The 21,763-nt window shown below is 43.3% G+C and overlaps 1 protein-coding gene across 3 annotated transcripts; it reads left to right on the forward strand.

Moving 5' to 3' along the window:
• Window positions 1–637: 637 nt before the first annotated feature.
• LOC121397169 (RNA pseudouridylate synthase domain-containing protein 2-like) lies at window positions 638–21,023 on the forward strand. Of its 3 annotated transcripts, XM_041573387.1 has the most exons (5): window positions 949–1,083; window positions 6,500–6,797; window positions 8,426–8,878; window positions 9,153–9,449; window positions 20,065–21,023. In XM_041573387.1, exons 3-5 carry the CDS (start codon window positions 8,432–8,434, stop codon window positions 20,806–20,808), a joined length of 1,488 nt encoding a protein of 495 aa, XP_041429321.1. In that variant the 5' UTR covers window positions 949–1,083; window positions 6,500–6,797; window positions 8,426–8,431; the 3' UTR covers window positions 20,809–21,023. The 3 variants fall into 3 exon arrangements, with proteins under 3 accessions (XP_041429319.1, XP_041429320.1, XP_041429321.1); XM_041573385.1 differs by lacking the exon at window positions 6,500–6,797 and having other exon boundaries at window positions 638–1,083; XM_041573386.1 differs by lacking the exon at window positions 6,500–6,797 and having other exon boundaries at window positions 638–1,083; window positions 8,429–8,878.
• Window positions 21,024–21,763: the final 740 nt, after the last annotated feature.

The raw sequence follows: 21,763 nt of genomic DNA on the forward strand, positions 1-21,763 counted from the left end.
CTGCTTTTGGGTTAAGTACCCTCTTTGATCCTTTTTTAATAAACGAATCGGATGTAAAATGTTCCGAACATATTCGGTGCCTGCCCGTCTTAATTGACTGCAAAATTTCATTGGCAGTAGACTGCAAATTGTCATCATATTGAGATGTTTGTCTTAGCCAATTGCTAATTTGATTGAGATTATTTGGAAAATAATGTAATGTGACGTTAGGATACTTGTCCTTTTGTCCAGTTTTATGAGGACATCCGTTTACAATACAGTTTGGCATTTTCCTACGAATAAAATAAAAAATCTGATTACTTTTAATTTATTAATAACTAAGTAAATTGATGAAAATAAATGTCAAAAAATAAAAGATTAAATCTATTGAAATTAATTTGGAAAACTTGATAAAGCAGACATTTGCACAGCCACAGCTGGGTGTCTGTTTCAGGGGAACAAAGGCGTGAAACTAATACAGTGAGTCTGAATACCCAAAAATTTACACATGGTACTCAGCCACAGCTGGGTATCAATTGCAAGGGAGGAACACACTGTGAGGGGGACAATGGAGTGAAACCATTGCAGTGACTATAAACTATACTCAATACTCAGTATTTATAGCAAATAATCTGCTCAGCAAACTGCACAATTAGTAAAACTGCAAAATTACTCTGTACATACGAAATTGAAACTCATTTCAAGATAAAGTGCAGAGCTGTAATTACACATAACATGCCTGTACTGAAGATAATCCGTTTTGAAAAAAGGAACAGTACCTTCAATCCGTTTTACATATAGCAAATCTGGTCAGCAAGCTGCACAGCTCTGCTCTCCCAACGGTTGTTGCTATGGCAACCCGTTTCCTGCAGCGTGATTAGCTGCTCTAACAAAGAGGGAGGGCAGAACAGAGGTCAGTAACGACGTAAGCAGGGAAGAAGCTGCTCAATGTGCGCATGCTCAGGAGTACTACAGAGAGGAACTGCGCATGATCCAGGTCGTGAGTCGCAATGGGAAGATAGGCATGCTGGGAAAAACGCTTCTCCTACTCTACACTATCAGAGGAAACGGATCAACAGAGCTGCTACAAGAAAGCACACAGAGGTAAATGTAACACACCAGCAGACTTTTAGTAACACGGCTGCTTTTTTAAACATAATTCATGTTTGGGCTTTACAGGTCCTTTAAGGTAACTTTTATTATGTTATAGAACAACCAATTCTAAGCAACTTTTCAATTGGTCTTCATTATTTCTTTTTTTATAGTTATTTGTCTTTTTCTTCTGATTCTTTGCAGCTTTCAAACGGGCGTCGCTGTCCCATTCTAAAAAAAAAAAATGCTCTGCAAAGCTACAAATGTATTGTTACAGCTTTTTATTGCTGATCCTTCTATTCAGACTCTCTCCTATTCCAGTCTCTTATTCAAATCAATGCATGGTTGTTAGGGTCATTTGGGCCCTGGTTACGAGATTGCTTAAAATGCAAATTGAAGAGCTGCTAAATAACTCAAACCTTCAATAATAAAAAATTTCAAATATTAAGTTGCAAATTGTCTCAGAATATCACTCTCTACATCATACTAACGGTTATCTCAAAGGTGAAAAAACCCCTTTAACAACTCTGTAGGGTTCAAGGCTGAAATTGAGGAAGAGGACCTCTGCCAATACATGCAGGATGGGGTCCCCATTAAAGTAGATGCCATAAATCAGGGATACCATCAACCCCCGTCTTTAGCCCTTTCATCTGAGGGCCACAGGAAATTCTCTCTACTCTCCTAAAAATCTTCCCTGCAGGAATGAAGTTCATAGTACACCACTAGGGGTCACTAAACTACAGAATTTAGGGCTCTAACTATAAAAGTCATATGTTGCCCTTCTATGTCATACAGTTGTCTGCAATGGCCGGTAACCCTGCTGCTCAGCTAGCCTTTCCATTATTGCTATATCTTATTACCCTTCCTAGCGATCATTCATTTCTTTTCTCTCTGCCAATTTGCCCAACCCTGAAAGGGAGCTCCTAGTGCTGGGGCCCATGAAGTGGCACAGTTTTCTCTCTCCTGGTCTCATTATTTGCATGCACACTACTAAACATGGCTGTCTGCACCAGGCAGGGGCGCTCCACCAATGAGGCGAGTTGAGACACTCGCCTCAGGCGGCAGCGCCCCCCTGGTTACCAGGGGCGGCAAAAATGCCGCTCCTGGTAACTAAGAGCCGAATTTCCGGTTTTCAACCCGGAAATTCGGCTCTTCTAGTGCAGAGAGCGCAATTGCGCTCTCTGCACTAGCGTCGTGCAGCGCCCCGACCCCCTCCTGCGCAGAAAATGTGAGCGCCGTGAGGAGGGGTCGGGGCGGCAACGGAAGGCCGCCTCAGGCGGCATAAAGGCGCGGATCGGCGCTGGCACCAGGAGCTCACTTCTGGTGTCCGTGGCATAGCTCTTGCAGAGGCTTTTTAAAAAAATAAAAAAAATTTGTTCCCCCCAATAATATAGTCAGGTCTACTAGCTTGCACTGGGCTGGGGGAGAATAGGGTGGGTCTATACAAATGTCATGAATTGTAACTCTGCACAAACCTACCAGCAATTAACATATTCAGGTTTTTCTTTTATGGCTGTTTAATGAGATGTGACTGCACCATGGCACCCAAGCGCAGAGAACAAGACCCCACAGTAAGGGGAAGGGCTGCAAGATGCTTAGTATTTTGTTATATCAGATATCCTTATACTTAACTGTCATTAAAAGCACTGCCTTAAATAGCATTTACCTATACATAAAATCTCTCTAACATATTATATGCTTACATAATACTAGGCACATGCTTTCATATACCTCCAGATCAATGTTTAGATAATCCCTTTTTTTTGCCACAATTTAATCAATGTCAAGGTCACATAGGATTTCACTTTGGAGATTGTTTAACCAGTAACCGCACTGATACAGAAGTGATACTTTTGCATTGCTATAGCACAGTGATCCCCAACCAGTAGCTCATGAGCAACATGTTGCTCTCCAACCCCTTGGATGTTGCCCCCAGTGGCCTCAAAGCAGGTGCTTATTTTTGAATTCCGGGCTTGGAGGCAAGTTTTGGTTGTTTAAACCAGGTGCAATGCCAAACAGAGCCTCAATGTAGGTTGACAATCCACATAGGGATTACCAAATGGCCAATCACAACACTTATTTGGCATCCCAAGAACATTTTCATGGTAGTGTTGCTCCCCAACTCCTTTTACTTCTGAATGTTGCTCACAGGTTCAAAAGGTTGGGGATCCCTGCTGTAGCAGGTAAAAAGTCAACTACAATTAAAAAAAAAAGCTACTAGTATATTAGTAAGGGAGTCCGATGCAAAAACATCAAACAAGATTTGTTGAGATTTTATGAGATTCTGGTCCAGCTACACAGAGACCTAATGAGAATAATTTAGTTAGTTTAGTTATAATTCCAGTTGGTTCCTGCTGCAGTATTAGTGGTGTGGCTTCCTGAGTAGACAGAGCACAGAGGGAACCTTGGAGCTACTATCTGGTTTGCAACCAATGAACATCCTACTAAAGGTGCAGCATCCCTAACCACTGGCTCCAGCAGCCAAGTCACAGGGGCAGATTTACTAAAGAGCGAAGTGGCTAACGCAAGCGACTTTTCACCAGCGTTGCCACCCACAGGGACATCGGCAATTTACTAGTGAACGGGGCCGTCGCTAGCAGTCATTCGAACTCTATCGCCGCATGACTTTTGGCTCTGGCGAACAATTGTTTCTCCGCAAATTCACAAAAGTGCAGATTTTACTGAACGTTACCTCTTTCGCCAGAGTTGACTTTGCCACCTCAGACCAGGTGAAGTGCTAAAAAGCAGCTAGATCTTCCTCAATCTTATGTCACATCATATCCCGTGTGGTGAAAATGCATTCAAGTTTTCCTTTTTCAAGCGGAATTGCCTGCAAAAGTCCTAACTTACTTTATTGGGTAAGCGGTTTTCTCCAGACATTTCCTAACATATGGAACATTCATTTTACAGTGGTCTCATGTGTAGGGCATTATATTAACTCTCTTGTCTTTATTAAGGTTCCTTGGACATGTGTAATATAAACCGGTAATATAAACCATTTGCAGCAACGAAACTTTGCATTCTAGTGAATTAGCTTATTCGTAGCGCATTTGCGCCTGGCGAAGCAGTGCGATGGGTGCTAAGCTGCCGCTTGCGTAATTTCACCCGTTGGTGATTCTGCCCCAGTACATTCTTCCAGTATATATTTAGATAAGGACCAAATTGAAGATCTAAAGCTAGAGACTAAACCTTAAGCACTGTATACAGTGGCGTAACTAGATGTTACTGGGCCCCCCAGCAATTTCATTTATCCAGAGGTTGTCCTGGTTTACTAATCGAAGAAATGAAAGAACAATATTTGTATTGCAATGTTTTGGTACAAAAGAGGTATATTCCAAAAAAAAAAAAAAAAAAAAACCCATAAAGGAACAGTAAAAAAAAAAATTAAAGTGTTTTAAAGGAATGGCAATATATTCCAGTGTTGCCCTGCACTTGTAAAACTGCAGTGTTTGCTTCGAAAACATTACATATATATATATATATATATATATATATATATATATATATATATATATATATATAAGCTGCTGTGTAGCCATGGGGCAGATAAATTCTAAAGAATCCCAATGTATTACTACAGAGTGTACCGTATATACTCGCGTATAAGCCGAGTTTTTCAGCACCAAAAATGTGCTGAAAAACTCGACCTCGGCTTATACGCGGGTCAGCTAAATCCCTGCACATACCGTAGCCAATCCCTCACCGGCCGCAGATACGAGGCTCCTTCCGCGGCCCCAACACACCTCCCTCTCCCATAGCGCATCAGGACTGTCTGTGACTGACTGTCACGATCGCCGCCCGGAGCAGGTCCAGGAGCTCCGGGCGGCGCGTCCTTCCCTGCCGGCGTCGCTCCCAAAATGGCGGCCATGGGCGCCGCCATTTTGGGAGCGACGCCGGCAGGGAAGGACGCGCCGCCCGGAGCTCCTGGACCTGCTCCGGGCGGCGATCGTGACAGTCAGTCACAGACAGTCCTGATGCGCTATGGGAGAGGGAGGTGGTGTTGGGGCCGCGGAAGGAGCCTCGTATCTGCGGCCGGTGAGGGATTGCCTGCAGGTTGGGAAGCAGAGACAGGGTCAGAGAAAAAAGAAGTCATTAACACTGACTGCAAGCCTGAACCCCCTGTGGCTCAACCAGGCAGCAGTGACCAGAAAATGCAAGGTCCCTGGTTGCAGATCCGGCAGCTCTTACAACTATAGAGAGTATATGCAATAAAAGTGCAAGGAAACTTACGGTACGGTACCTTTTTTCTGCTTTTGCTAGGTGCAGCGCCTCATTGATCTTCTGAGCAGCCATGACAGGTGGGAGGTCACAGGGAATACAAGTGGCAATTGTCCAGCTAATAGTTCTGACTCTTTTAAATCGTTTTAGATTTCTATGCCATAAAACATGATTACACATTTACACATTCACATTTTGAAATCTGACATGGGGCCCCTAGGCTTATACACGAGTCAATACATTTTCCCAGTTTTCATAGGTAAAATTAGGTACCTCGGCTTATACGCGGGTCGGCTTATACACGAGTATATACGGTATCTACTATCAGCTGTTTATCCTGCCTGTACCTTTTCTCCTTTTTCAGCTTTGAATGGCTGCCCCTATGGCTACAAAGCTGGTTGTTTATATGAACTATAGTAGTGTTTCTGAAGCAAACACAGCAGTTTTACAAGTGCAGGGCAACAGGACATTAAAGTGTCATTACTTTAAAACACTTTCATTTTTTTTGGTGTTACTGTTCCTTTAGGGCAGAGACTGACGGTCAGATTCGAGGAGATTAGTCGTCCGTTGACACATCTCCCCGAACTCCCTTCCCATCGACTAGAATGAAAATTGCCTGTGGGATGGCACTCGGAGTGATTAGTTTTCTATGAAAAGAAGCGTTCCGAGTGCCACCCTGCCCGCGATTTTCATTCTAGTCGGTGGGGAGTTCGGGGAGATCCGAAGAATCTGCCTGTGTGTCTCTGCCCGTACAGCTGCTCCCAGGCCATTAGCTATGGTGATTTATGACAATGTTGTGATTGGTAAATTTCCAATATATATTCATTTTTTTATTCATTATGTCTCTGGGGTTTAAACTGATCTGAAAATATTATTGCTACAGAAAGCAGTATTTGTCCAGTTTATATTCTCTGTACTGCTGGTTCTGACTCTTGAAACATAGTAGCACAAGCCAGATAGATAATTTGACCTAAAGGGAAATTGAGTTCTGCCAATTTGTATCAGGAACAGTAATCTATTGCATTCGCAGATAACTTTAGTACCACTGAAAATGTGTAATTAAAGTATTTCGGAGATTATTTTAGATTTTCAATTATTATTCTAAAAAAAACAGAGTTTTTGGGTTGATGATTCTTTAATTCGACACTGTCTAGCGAATGTCATTCTAAACTGCAAGATGAAGCAACACGTTTCCTGTCCTATCTCAAAGGCGTCTATTAAGACGAGTAAGGCCTGCGCCACATAGGCGCTCTGCTTTTCTTTTCACGTCAGCAACCGCATTGAATCTCGCGACAGTCGTACGCTACACCACGGCCTTAGTCAGTTGACATGGCAAAAGGGCGGTGACGAAATCTCCTTTATAGTTATTGGCGGTTGAGTCTGACTAGAAGCCCAATCAGCTCGCTTTGACTCGACATGTTGGGCGGTCTCTGCGTTGATTCGGCGACGCTTGGACACACCCACTAAAGGGCGGAAGTCATTGCAGCTGTTCTCTAGGGAGCCGCGTGGTAAGTAGGGGCTTGTGCTGGGTGAGTAGGTTTATAGTGTGTTACTTACTATACAGGGGCTCAAGCTCTATCTGATTAAATCTCAGCACCTCAGATTATGGGCTTTTGATTTTCCATAACGAAATCGCACTGCAGGGGGCCCTGGTGGTGTTGTATAATAGAAATATGGGATATACCTGCATTACTGGGACATCAGCTGTTGTTAGACTGTAATTCTCTACATCTCGCAGACAGCAGAAAAACTCTTGCAAAGCTGTCAAGTGGGTCACATCACAGTGCAGTCACACCCCCCCTACACACACACACAATGGTCTGGCCTTAATCTCTTCTGAATTTACTGTACTTTATAGTCCTTTTTATTGCCTAGCACTCAAAGGTGGACATTTACATTTGCAAGTGCAGTGAGAAAAGTGAAATTTCAAGCACAATCGCCATGTTTTTTTAAACAATAATGCAGCTTTTTCTGGAAACCGTATGATTTTCCTGCCCTGTTAGCACAACAGTAGGAGGGTCAGTCAAAAAGCATAATTGTCATGTTTAAAGGGGAAGTAAAGTCTAAAATAGAATAAGGCTAGAAATACTGTATTTTGTATACTAAACATAAACACAAACTTAGTGCACCACAAGCCTAATCAAACAAATCATTTATGCTTTCAAAGTTGGCCACAGGGGTCACCATCTTGTAACTTTGTTAAACATCTTTGCAAGACTAAGACTGTGCACATGCTCAGTGTGGTCTGGGCTGCTTAGGGATCGTCATAAATTATCAAGTCAAATAATATCTGCCAGAAGCCGAAACAGCAAGACTGATTAATAATCAGAATATGCAGACTGCACTGGGTCATGTGTTGTCATGTTAGCTAATGTGGATTTTATAGTTTTTGTATTGTTTAGTACAAACTTTCTCCAACTCTGCAGAACCAGCAGCTGCAGCAAAATAATCCTCCAAATAGAATCCCAGTTTATCTGTTTAAATCCGGCTCCATGATTTTTGTTGATGCAACTGGAGTTGGAAACAGTAAAGAGGTTGTAAAGACAAAAAGAAAATCCAATACAAATCTCTACACAGTCGCCGACTGCTCTACAGGGAAACAAACAAAGGTGCTTGAGTTCTGCATGGCTGGGAAGTAAGACGGGGGGCTCCCCCTGCTGTTTATAAGTATGATTGTTTCCCTGCAGAGCAGTTAGGGACCGTCTGACAATTCCTATCCACAGCAGTAAATGAAGGGAGAATGTCACTGCATACAGTCAGGTTTCTTATAAAAACGGTGCACATTTTTTAATTAAAGTATATTGGAGATATGTTTATTTTTCATTAAATAAAGTAATAATGGGATTTTATTTTTTTGCCTTTAGATGTGCATTATTAATTCCACCCCCCAGGAATGAGTAGGTTAGTGATGTGCGGGTCAAGAAAACTCCACCTATACCGACCCTAACCTATGAAACCTTAACCCACGGGTTTATAAATATAAATGCACCGGGTTAGGATCGGGTGCAGGTGAAGATGGGCAGGTTAGGGTCGGTGTGGGTTGACATTTTGTTAACCTGCACATCACTAATTGGTGCTTCTTGATCTGTAACGTCACCAGCATGCTTCTGTATCACTATCTCTTCCATGTGTTTAGCAGGGAATGATCAGAGCCCAGTCAGCAAGGCGGCTGGTGACACTGGACTGTAGATCTTTAGCCGCTCTCATGTCAGAAGGGTCGCTTAAAAGAAAAGAGCCTAATGGCGAGCCTGAGGAGGGTACAAGAAAGAGGAGACATAAGAAGCATAAAGGCGCAGGAGACGGGGACCGATTTGTGCCGCCTCCGGTGAAGCGGAAAGTAGGGGTGAGCTTTGGGGATGAACACTTCCGAGAGACCGAATCCTACCTGGAGAATGGACTGCGCAAGGTCCGTCCTTATTACTTCGACTTCGAGACCTACTGCAAAGGCCGCTGGGTGGGGAAGAGCCTGCTGGAGGTGTTTGCCAAGGAGTTCCGGGCAGAGCCGCTGGAGTATTATGAGCAGGCCGCCCAGGCTGGCAGGCTCCGGCTCAACGAGGTGCTCGTCCGAGATCTGAATGTTGTGCTTAAGGTGAGGTGATGGGGCTGCCTAGGATTCTACCCTGTTTGGGTCTGCTGGTACATTTGTATGTAATCTTTTGGTATGGACCATTTACCTTGAGCTATATTTTTGCACAACTTAGTTTATTGTTCTGTATTTATCATTTTCAGGTTCTTTGTACCTTTTTGTTATGTATCACTCACACCGCCCTTTGGTTGGGCACATCACTGATTACTCATTCTTTTTGTATCCCACTCTCTGCACATCATATAAAATTGTCCAACTGTGTTTATTTGCATTACAGAACAACGATTTCCTCAGGAACACTGTGCATCGCCATGAGCCCCCTGTTACGGCTCAGCTGCTGCGTATCCTAGCAGAAAACGACGAGATGGTAGTAGTAGACAAGCCTCCTTCCCTTCCTGTCCATCCATGTGGCCGCTTCAGACACAACACAGTAATATTCATCTTGGGCAAAGAGTACAATCTGAAGGAGCTGCACACTATTCATAGACTGGACCGCATGACTTCTGGTGTGCTCATGTTTGCCAAGACCTTAGATGTGTCTAAAAAGATCGATGAGCAAGTGCGGCAGCGACAGGTAACAAGAAATTAAGGGGGAAAATAGTAAAGGGCCTTAAAGAGGAACTATCGCAAAAATGAAAATTTCATATAAGCTTCATCATATTGATATAAGAAACTTTTTAAATGATTCTGTACAGTTTCTGAAATAATCAAGTTTATCTTCACTCTCCCCCTCTGAGCATCTGTTTCTCTTCATTCTGTCTTCCTACAGGAGTTGGGTGTCATTGACTTTTTTTACATTGACAGTTTGATCCGATATATCTTTTAGGGGGGCTCCCTTTCCTAGTAGAGCGCTAACTCATATAACCAACTCCAGCATAGATATGAAACAAAATAACTGACTTTGGCACAAACTCTGCATGTAGGGAAACAAGATTTCTGGTAATTTAAAAAGAGTGAGCTCTAATACATCTAGACCCACCCCCACCCCTTAAAGGCTGTATTCGATTTAAATGGCATTCAAAATCAGACTCTCAACTTCTGCACGAAGAGAGAATGAAGAGAAGCAAATGCTGAGAGGAGAAGAGTAACTTGATTATTTCAGAAACGGTTCAGAATTTCTAATTGATTATATTTAGAAATTGTATTATTTTAGTATGATGTAGCATATAATACATTTTCATTTTTGCGCTAATTCTCCTTTAAAGCGGACCTGTCACCTACACATTAAAAGCTGCATAATGAAAGTGCAAATTAAAAATGGAACACATTATTTTTTCCATTAAAAAATCCATCCATGCTATAAAGGTGTTTAAATATCTGAGCTGTCAATCAAATATTATCTGTCCAGCCTCTATGCCTGAGGCATAGAGGTGGGGCATTCAATTACTTTCCATTCAGCAATTCCTACATGTCGCTGCTTTCCTCACATTTCCATCCTCAGGCTCTATAATTGTGCAGTGCACTGTGCATGGGCGTTAGGTCCCCCATTCTGGTGCATACACAAGATTTTGGGGTGATACACAGTTTGTCTTAATAACCATGTCCACAAAATGGCTCCTGCCTGCTTGCTGTGATTGTGTAATTCTAAGACTGAAGGATTTAAATAATAATTGTACTGTAAGTAAAGTTTATTTTGCACATCTAACATGATAGAAAAGAATTTGGAATAATTTCTTAGGGTGACAGGTGCCCTTTAAGTTTGCTACTTTACATAAAGCAACCAATTAGTGGGTAGCTTAAATTGGTAGCCATTTCAAGGTTGATTGGTTGCTATGGGCTACTAGATTCTTTCAAAGGTAAAACCTTTTACTACATTACAAAATACAAAAAGGAAAAATTGTGAGAGCACTCCATGGCTAAATAAAAATGTACTAAAATACATTGGAAGTGCTACTGATCTGGCCAAATTAACTACAGACATAGAAAAAAAGAAGAAAAATTGATCAATGCACATTCCCTGGGCCCCTGTCATATCAGTAATCTATGCAGATGCATGTATTTACAAAGACAATTTTTCTTCTTTTTTTCTATGTCTGTAGTTAATTTGGCCAGATCAGTAGCACTTCCAATGTATTTTAGTACATTTTTATTTAGCCATGGAGTGCTCTCACAATTTTTCCTTTTTGTATTTTGTATTGTAGCAGATTTATTCTGTTTGGAAGTTCAGCAGCTATGCTGCAGGCCAGGCTTCCATGTGGTTGTAGCACCCCCATACCTGTCTCTTTAAATGGTGTAACAATGCCTTTGGAAATGGGTGTTGGTCTGGGCAGTTTCTCTCTCTTAAAAGCCGCAAGCGGGGAGGATTAATCTCATGGAACCAATGCTGGGGTCTAGGTTATCTCTCCCCTTTGAAAGCTAATGGCGGGGGGGACTAAGCCCTATGATGAAAACCAATGCCCAGGTCGGGAGACCTTATTTTTCAGGTAATGCTCTTATGCCGGGAGGCTTTAGCATTTGAAATTATGACCAGAGGTAAATAGTTAGGGATAGAGATGTCGCGAACTGTTCGCCGGCGAACTTGTTCGCGCGAACATCGGGTGTTCGCGCTCGCCGGAAGTTCGCGAACGTCGCGCGACGTTCGCCATTTTGGGTTCGCCATTGTTGGCGCTTTTTTTTGCCCTCTCACCCCAGACCAGCAGGTACATGGCAGCCAATCAGGAAGCTCTCCCCTGGACCACTCCCCTTCCCTATAAAAACCGAAGCCCTGCAGCGTTTTTTCACTCTGCCTGTGTGTGCTGAAGAGATAGTGTAGGGAGAGAGCTGCTGCCTGTTAGTGATTTCAGGGACAGTTGAAAGTTTGCTGGCTAGTAATCGTTTTGATACTGCTCTGTTATTGGAGGGACAGAAGTCTGCAGGGGTTTGAGGGACATTTAAGCTTAGGTAGCTTTGCTGGCTAGTAATCTACCTTCTACTGCAGTGCTCTGTATGTAGCTGCAGTGGGCAGCTGTCCTGCTTCTGATCTCATCTGCTGACTGCTGCAATAACAGTAGTCCTTGTAAGGACTGCTTTTATTTATTTTTTTGTTGTTTTACTACTACTACTACTACTACTACTATAAGAGCCCAGTGCTATTAGTCTAGCAGTGTTGGGGAGTGGGACTGGTGTGCTAATCTGCTGCTCCTAGTAGTTCAGCAGCACCAACTTTAATTTTTTTTTTTTAATATTCATTTTTTTTTTATTTTACTTTTTTTTATTTTACTACCGCTGTAGTAGTGTATAAGTTGACCTTTTAGGCATTATTTGCCCTGTAGGCATTATTTGCACACTGTTTTCTTCAACCCGCCATCGAGCTGTGTGACCTTGTTCACATTCTGTCTAAATATCCATAATATTACCGTCTCCAGAAAAAACACCGGAGTCACTTTTTTCAAGCAGCCATAATATATTTTACGTAATCCGTATCCACCGCTGTAGTAGTGTATACGTTGGCCTTGTAGGCATTATTTGCACACTGTTTTCTTCAACCCGCCATCGAGCTGTGTGACCTTGTTCCCATTCTGTCTAAATATCCATAATATTACCGTCTCCAGAAAAAACACCGGAGTCACTTTTTTCAAGCAGCATTCATATATTTTACGTAATCCGTATCCACCGCTGTAGTAGTGTATACGTTGGCCTTGTAGGCATTATTTGCACACTGTTTTCTTCAACCCGCCATCGAGCTGTGTGACCTTGTTCCCATTCTGTCTAAATATCCATAATATTACCGTCTCCAGAAAAAACACCGGAGTCACTTTTTTCAAGCAGCATTCATATATTTTACGTAATCCGTATCCACCGCTGTAGTAGTGTATACGTTGGCCTTGTAGGCATTATTTGCACAGTGTTTTCTTCAACCCGCCATCGAGCTGTGTGAGCTTGTTCACATTTTGTCTAAATATTGATAATATTATCGTCTCTAGAAAAACCACTTGAGTTACTTTTTTTCAAGCAGCATTCATATATTTTACGTAATCCGTATCCACCGCTGTAGTAGTGTATACGTTGACCTTGTAGGCATTATTTGCACACTGTTTTCTTCAACCCGCCATCGAGCTGTGTGACCTTGTTCCCATTCTGTCTAAATATCCATAATATTACCGTCTCCAGAAAAAACACCGGAGTCACTTTTTTCAAGCAGCATTCATATATTTTACGTAATCCGTATCCACCGCTGTAGTAGTGTATACGTTGGCCTTGTAGGCATTATTTGCACACTGTTTTCTTCAACCCGCCATCGAGCTGTGTGACCTTGTTCCCATTCTGTCTAAATATCCATAATATTACCGTCTCCAGAAAAAACACCGGAGTCACTTTTTTCAAGCAGCATTCATATATTTTACGTAATCCGTATCCACCGCTGTAGTAGTGTATACGTTGGCCTTGTAGGCATTATTTGCACACTGTTTTCTTCAACCCGCCATCGAGCTGTGTGACCTTGTTCCCATTCTGTCTAAATATCCATAATATTACCGTCTCCAGAAAAAACACCGGAGTCACTTTTTTCAAGCAGCATTCATATATTTTACGTAATCCGTATCCACCGCTGTAGTAGTGTATACGTTGGCCTTGTAGGCATTATTTGCACACTGTTTTCTTCAACCCGCCATCGAGCTGTGTGACCTTGTTCCCATTCTGTCTAAATATCCATAATATTACCGTCTCCAGAAAAAACACCGGAGTCACTTTTTTCAAGCAGCATTCATATATTTTACGTAATCCGTATCCACCGCTGTAGTAGTGTATACGTTGGCCTTGTAGGCATTATTTGCACAGTGTTTTCTTCAACCCGCCATCGAGCTGTGTGAGCTTGTTCACATTTTGTCTAAATATTGATAATATTATCGTCTCTAGAAAAACCACTTGAGTTACTTTTTTTCAAGCAGCATTCATATATTTTACGTAATCCGTATCCACCGCTGTAGTAGTGTATACGTTGACCTTGTAGGCATTATTTGCACACTGTTTTCTTCAACCCGCCATCGAGCTGTGTGAGCTTGTTCACATTTTGTCTAAATATTGATAATATTATCGTCTCTAGAAAAACCACTTGAGTTACTTTTTTTCAAGCAGCATTCATATATTTTACGTAATCCGTATCCACCGCTGTAGTAGTGTATACGTTGACTTTGTAGGCATTATTTGCACAGTGTTTTCTTCAACCCGCCATCTAGCTGTGTGTATTATCGTTTCCAGAAAAACCAACTGAGTTTTTGTTGTTGTTGTTGTTTTTTTAAAAATAATGCCAGGCAAAGGCAGGCCGCCACGCAGAGGCCGTGCTAGGGGCCGTGCTGCTATGCAATCCTGTGGCCCTAGCAAATTGCCCAGTTTTAAAAAGCCAATGACCCTGAACTCCCAAAATGCTGAAGAGGTAGTTGACTGGCTTACACAGCACACCCCATCCTCTACCGTTTCTAACTTTACCACAACATCCTCCTCATCCTCCACTGCTATGGCCCCCACGTAACACTTCCTCCACCACCGGTGCCCCTTCTTCACTGGGGTCAGAGGAGTTATTTTCCAATGAGTTTCTTGAACTGAGTAATGCGCAACCATTATTGCCAGAAGAAGATGAAGGAGATGAGGACCTTACACCAGATTTAATTCTGGCAGAGAACACGATAGAGATGGACATAATGAGTGATGAGGAGGAGGTCCCCGCTGCTGCTTCCTTCTGTGATGTGTCAGAAGAAATTGATGCATCTGAGGAGAATGATGATGAGGAGATTGATGTTTTGTGGGTGCCTAGTAGAAGAGAGCAAGAGGAGGGTAGTTCAGATGGAGAGACGGAGAGTCAGAGAGGCAGTAGGAGAATAAGACTTAGAAGAAGCAGGGAGGACAGCCCGCAGGGATCAGCAGGGCAACAACATGTATCGGCACCTGTGTTCAGCCGGCCAACGCACCCGCCATTGCCGCCAATACCGCCAACTCCGCCAACTTCTACTGTTACCGCCAGATCGCACACTTCCAAAAAGTCAGCAGTGTGGGATTTTTTTAATGTGTGTGCCTCTGACAAAAGCATTGTAATTTGCAATGAGTGCAGTCAGAAACTGAGCCTTGGTAAGCCCAACAGCCACATAGGTACAACTTCTATGCGAAGGCACATGAGCGGCAAGCACAAAGCACTTTGGGAGCAACACCTCAAAGGCAACAGGCAAACTAAAAGCCACACTCCTTCTGGTCCAGCATCTTACTGCTCTACCTCTGCTCTCCTTGACCCGTCTGAACCACCCTCCACTCCGCCTTCCACCTTGACCACCTGTTCCCATTCCCAGTCATCTGCCACCAGCCAAGTTTCTGTGAAGGCCATGTTTGAGCGTAAGAAGCCAATGTCTGACTGTCACCCCCTTGCCCGGCGTCTGACAGCTGGCTTGTCTGCACTCTTAGCCCGCCAGCTTTTACCATACCAGCTGGTGGACTCTGAGGCCTTCCGCAAATTTGTAGCAATTGGGACACCGCAGTGGAAGGTACCCAGCCGCAATTTTTTTTCTAAAAAGGGAATACCACACCTGTACCAACATGTGCAGAGCCAAGTTACCGCATCTCTGTCACTTAGTGTTGGGCCAAAGGTCCATATGACTACTGACGCATGGTCCTCCAAGCATGGTCAGGGCAGGTATGTCACCTACACTGCCCACTGGGTGAACTTGGTAATGGCTGGGAAGCAGGGAATGGGTAGCTCAACAACAACAGTGGAGTTGGTGTCACCGCCACGGATTGCACGCGGTTCTGCCACCACCTCTACTCCTCCATCGCTCTCTACCTCGTCTTCTTCTTCTTCTTACTCTGCTGCTGGGTCCTCCTTCTCCTCCTCCACACCTGTGCACCCCAGCTCCCCCTAGGCTATTCGACGTGCCAGGTACGCCGTTGTCACGCTGTCTTGGGGATGACGTGCCTGGAAAGCAAAAACCATACCGGATCTGTACTCCTGTCATCTCTGCAGTCACAGGCCGATCGGTGGCTGACCCCACACCAACTGCAGATCGGAAAAGTGGTGTGTGACAATGGAAGCAATCTGTTGGCAGCGTTGAGACTAGGCAATTTAACACATGTGCCCTGCATGGCACATGTGTTAAATTTAATAGTCCAACGTTTTGTCTCCAAGTACCCAGGATTCCAGGACGTTCTCACCCAGTCCAGAAAGGTGTCGGCCCATTTCAGACGTTCCTACACAGCCATGGCACGCCTTGCTGACATTCAGCAGCGCTACAACATGCCAGTCAGGCGTTTGATTTCTGACAGCCAGACTCGCTGGAATTCAACGCTCCTTATGTTGGAACGTCTGCTGCAACAACAAAGGGCCGTCAACGAGTACCTTTTTGAACTGGGTGGTAGGACTGGATCTGCACAGCTGGGGATTTTTTTCCCCCGTTACTGGGTGCTTATGCGCGATGCCTGCAGGCTCATGCGACCTTTTGAAGAGGTGACAAATATGGTCAGTCGCACCGAAGGCACCATCAGCGACCTAATACCCTTCGCTTTCTTCCTGGAGCGTGCCGTGCGACGAGTGACAGATGAGGCTGTAGACCAGCGTGACGAGGAGCTGGAAGCGCACGATTTCTGGTCGGAATCACCAGAACGAACCCAGGCACCTGCTGCAACGCAGGGAGAGGTGCCAGAAGTGGAGTCAGAGGAGGAAGGTGGCTTTGTGGAGGAGGAGGAGGAGGACCAACAGGAGCAGGCTTCCCAGGGGCTAGTGGTGACCTTTTGGGGACCCCTGGTCTTGTACGTGGCTGGGGGGAGGAGACCGTGGATGATGCAGTCCTTGATAATGAGGATGCGGAGATGGATAGCTCTGCATCCAACCTTGTGAGAATGGGGTCTTTCATGCTGTCATGCCTGTTGAAGGACCCCCGTATCAAGAGGCTTAAGGAGAAGGACCTGTACTGGGTCGCAACGCTACTAGACCCTCGGTACAAGCATAAAGTGTCAGAAATGTTACCAACATACCACAAGTCCGAAAAGATGCGGCATTTACAAACCAGCCTGCAAAACATGTTGTACAATGCTTTTAAGGGTGATGTCACTTCAGGAACTCATCAACATTCCAGGGGCAGAGGTGCCAGTAATCCTGCCACGAGCACACCTGCAAGGACAAAGCCCTTTGGCCAGTCTGTAACGTCAGACATGCAAATGTTTTTCTGTCCAAGGCAGCGCCACAACCCTTCTGGATCCACCCTCAAAGAACGCCTCGACCGACAGGTAGCGGACTACCTGGCATTAACTGCAGATATCGACACTCTGAGGAGCGATGAACCCCTGGACTACTGGGTGCGCAGGCTTGATCTGTGGCCAGAGCTGTCACAATTTGCCATGAACCTCTTGTCTTGCCCAGCCTCAAGTGTGCTCTCAGAAAGGACCTTCAGTGCAGCAGGAGGGATTGTAACTGAGAAGAGAACTCGCCTAGGTCACAAAAGTGTCGATTACCTGACCTTTATTAAAATGAATGAGGGGTGGATCTCGGAGGGTTACTGCACGCCGGAAGACTTGTTCTGACTTCTATGCAGCTGTCCTTCTCTTCAAGCCTCATGACTCCACACACAGCTGTCCTTTAGCGTCCTCCTCCTCCCTCCGCCACCGTTACAAACTAGGGTGCAAACCCTACTGGTTTAATTTTTTCTGGCCTCTGTGCTTCAGTGGCTGCAACCAAAAAAACTGGGCAAACAATGTCTACAAGGTCAACGTATGGCAAAAAATGACTATTTTCAGCATTTATATGGCATATTTTTTCTGGCAACTGTGCTTCAGTGGCTGCATCCAAAAAAATGCATATTTTCTGCATTTATATGGCATAATTTTTCTGGCCTCTGTGCTTCAGTGGCTGCAACCAAAAAAATGCATATTTTCTGCATTTATATGGCATAATTTTTCTGGCCTCTGTGCTTCAGTGGCTGCAACCAAAAAAATTTATATTTTCAGCATTTATATGGCATAATTTTTCTGGCAACTGTGCTTCAGTGGCTGCGACCAAAAAAATGACTATTTTCAGCATTTATATGGCATATTTTTTCTGGCCTCTGTGCTTCAGTGGCTGCGGCCAAAAAAACTGGGCAAACAATGCCTACAAGGTCAACGACGTTGACCTTGTAGGCATTGTTTGCCCAGTTTTTTTGGCCGCAGCCACTGAAGCACAGAGGCCAGAAAAAATATGCCATATAAATGCTGAAAATAGTCATTTTTTGCCATACGTTGACTCAACGTATATGGCAAAAAATGACTATTTTCAGCATTTATATGGCATATTTTTTCTGGCAACTGTGCTTCAGTGGCTGCGACCAAAAAAATGCATATTTTCTGCATTTATATGGCATAATTTTTCTGGCCTCTGTGCTTCAGTGGCTGCAACCAAAAAATTTATATTTTCAGCATTTATATGGCATAATTTTTCTGTCAACTGTGCTTCAGTGGCTGCGACCAAAAAAATGCATGTTTTCTGCATTTATATGGCATAATTTTTCTGGCCTCTGTGCTTCAGTGGCTGCAACCAAAAAAGTTTATATTTTCAGCATTTATATGGCATAATTTTTCTGTCAACTGTGCTTCAGTGGCTGCGACCAAAAAAATGCATATTTTCTGCATTTATATGGCATAATTTTTCTGGCCTCTGTGCTTCAGTGGCTGCAACCAAAAAAATTTATATTTTCAGCATTTATATGGCATAATTTTTCTGGCAACTGTGCTTCAGTGGCTGCGTCCAAAAAAACTGGGCAAACAATGTCTACAAGGTCAACGTATGGCGAAAAATGACTATTTTCAGCATTTATATGGCATATTTTTTCTGGCAACTGTGCTTCAGTGGCTGCGTCCAAAAAAACTGGGCAAACAATGCCTACAAGGTCAACGTATGGCAGTTGTTTAAAGAGAACAGTAGATTACTAGCCAGCAAAGCTACCTAAGCTAAAATGTCCCTCAAATCCCTGCAGACTTCTGTCCCTCCAATACAGAGCAGTATCAAGCAGATTACTAGCCAGCAAACTTACTATCATCTGTCCCTGAAATCACTAACAGCTCTCCCCCTACACTATCTCTTCCAAGCACACACAGGCAGATTTTTCAGATACATTTTTGCCCTTGATCCCCCTCTGGCATGCCACTGTCCAGGTCGTTGCACCCTTTAAACAACTTTAAAATCATTTTTCTGGCCAGAAATGTCTTTTCTAGATGTTAAAGTTCGCCTTCCCATTGAAGTCTATGGGGTTCGCGAACCGTTCGCGAACCGCTCGCGTTTTTGCGCAAGTTCGCGAATATGTTCGCGAACTTTTTTTCCGACGTTCGCTACATCCCTAGTTAGGGACCGCCATATGGGTTTTACCTTGACGTGGTATGGTGGCTTATCAATCTTATGATCATAATTTTGTAACTAAAAAACCCCCTGTCTTTGTAAATACATGCATCTGCATAGATTACTGATATGACAGGGGCCCAGGGAATGTGCATTGATCAATTTTTCTTCTTTTTTTCTATGTCTGCTTTTACTACATTACCCTGTTAACTGTGAACATTGCACACAGCAGCAAAACCTGTCGCTGACTTGAGTATTGCCCGCTATGAAGCTGCTCTTTATAAAAATATTTTGGGCTAAGGGTATGGAAAAGCAAAGCAAGAGAAGATAAAAGATGAAAGAGGCAAATAAAAGAGAAAAACTTGAAAGCTAGAGAGTGTAATAAAGGAAAGGCAACCATGAGGCACAATCTCAAGGCTTCTAAAAATCAAACATTAAAACTCAATCAAACATTAAAACTCATTTCATACCGTGAAGGCAGGTTACAGTTTAAAATCTCTTTCCTGTGTTAAAGGAAAACTATACCCCCACTATGAATACTTCATAAAAGAATCTTACCAAAACTGGAATATATATTTAAGTAAATATTGCCCTTTTACATCTCTTGCCTTGAACCACCATTTCATGATGATTTATCTATGTGTTGCCTCAGAGATCACCTGACCAGAAATACTGCAGCTCTAACTGTAACAGGAAGAAGTGAGGAAGCAAAAGACAGAACTCTGTTACCTAATGGCACATACTACTAAAAAAGTATATTATGAAAATGGTTTACTTACATGAAGCAGGGTTTTTATGCATGAGCTGTTTTATTCAATATATTTTTATAGAGACCTTCATTATTGGGGGGGAGGGGTATATATTTCCTTTAAGTTTTCCTGTGCTGTAGACCCGATAGTACACTCATCTCCTTGTGTCCTGTTTACAGCTAGAGAAGGAGTACGTGTGCCGAGTATGTGGTGAATTTCCAGAAGAAGAGGTGACCTGTGAGGAGCCCATATTTGTTGTTTCCTATAAGATTGGGGTGTGCCGTGTGGATCCCAAAGGGAAACCTTGCAAGACTGTCTTTCAAAGGCTAAGCTACAATGGCAAGACTAGTGTGGTGAAGTGCTTTCCTTACACCGGCCGCACTCACCAGATCCGAGTCCATTTGCAGTATCTTGGACATCCCATTGTCAATGATCCAATATACAACACGGAAGCCTGGGGACCTAACAGAGGAAAAGGGGGTGAAGTCAACAGAACAGATGATGAACTTCTCTGGGCCCTGGTAGAGGTGCATAAATCTAAACAGAGTCTGGACATCCTTGATATTTCAGAAGAGGATCTTCAGCCCATCGTGGGAAATGTTGGCTTAAAGTCCTCCACAGAACCTGTACAGAAAGAGCCTAGAGTACCAGCAGATCCCCAATTAAAAGATGAGCCACAGCAACTCACATTGACTGAAAATGTCAGTTTTGAGAAGACGGATGGCAGCGCTGCATGCAGGAGTACAGAGGAGCCAAGGCAAGACTCCAGGGATTCTCTGTGTGGAGAGTGTAAGATTGTAAGGGCAGATCCTTCACCCACAGACCTGGTTATGTACCTTCATGCCTTGCATTATAAAGGAGCAGAATTTGATTTTTCATCGGAGATGCCAGACTGGGCACAAGATGATTGGCAGGAGGACTGAAAGCACTACATGGACTAGGCTGATGTTTGTGCCAGATGGATGCTTTTATTGTCTTTTGATTTTCTTTTTAATATAGTTGCTGGAAGTGACCTTTAACGTCCTCTTTTTATTTAAGTTCTTCATGTCGCTACATTAAATGAAGTTTGAATTGTTAAAATGCAAAAAGGAAACCATGAAACAAAATCTGATGCTTGAATAAAGGGCTAGTGACCTAAGTCTAATATGCATTGATCCATAACAAACACTTGGGGGAAATGTACCCACGTAGTTTCAGATTTGCACCTATGACGCCATTTGCTCAGGGATTCTTAACATAAGGATCCAAAGACAAAATCAAAGTTTCTGTGCAATAGAAGAGTGTACACATCAAGCATGTAAATACTCACTGATACAGTAGGAATAGAGCTTACCGTCTAAAATAACACATGCTTTCCTTTATTTTCAGACACGTGGGTGTATAAGGACATCATACATGCAAAACATATTTGTAGTTTACCTATATACACTTGGTCAGTATGTGTGGAAGCTGATACCTGATTCCACAGGAAACCTCAATTGTCAATTCACAGATACAAACCACCTCCCAATCCCCATTAAGGCTCACAGTGTCATGGAACCTCTCCCTCACCTTGTTAAAGGGATACTGTCATGGGTAAAAAAAAAATTTCAAAATGAATCAGTTAATAGTGCTGCTCCAGCAGAATTCTGCACTGAAATCAATTTCTCAAAAGAGAAAACAGATTTTTTTATATTCAATTTTGAAATCTGACATGGGGCTAGACATATTGTCAATTTCTCAGCTGCCCCAAGTCATGTGACTTGTGCTCTGATAAACTTCAATCACTCTTTTCTGCTGTACTGCAAGTTGGAGTGATATCAACCCCCTCCCTTTCCCTCCCCTGCAGCCAAACAAAAGAACAATGGGAAGGTAACCAGATAACAGCTCCCTAACACA

Source organism: Xenopus laevis, chromosome 8L (genome assembly GCF_017654675.1).
Source record: "Xenopus laevis strain J_2021 chromosome 8L, Xenopus_laevis_v10.1, whole genome shotgun sequence".
Lineage (NCBI taxonomy): Eukaryota > Metazoa > Chordata > Amphibia > Anura > Pipidae > Xenopus > Xenopus laevis.

Excerpts from the sequence above, each read along its gene's own strand:
- LOC121397169 (XM_041573385.1), top strand. The coding sequence starts at position 928 with ATGTGCGCATGCTCAGGAGTACTACAGAGAGGAACTGCGCATGATCCA. Across the intron at positions 8,879-9,152 it reads ATCTGAATGTTGTGCTTAAG|AACAACGATTTCCTCAGGAA; the intron begins GTGAGGTGATGG and ends TTTGCATTACAG. Across the intron at positions 9,450-20,064 it reads AGCAAGTGCGGCAGCGACAG|CTAGAGAAGGAGTACGTGTG; the intron begins GTAACAAGAAAT and ends TCCTGTTTACAG.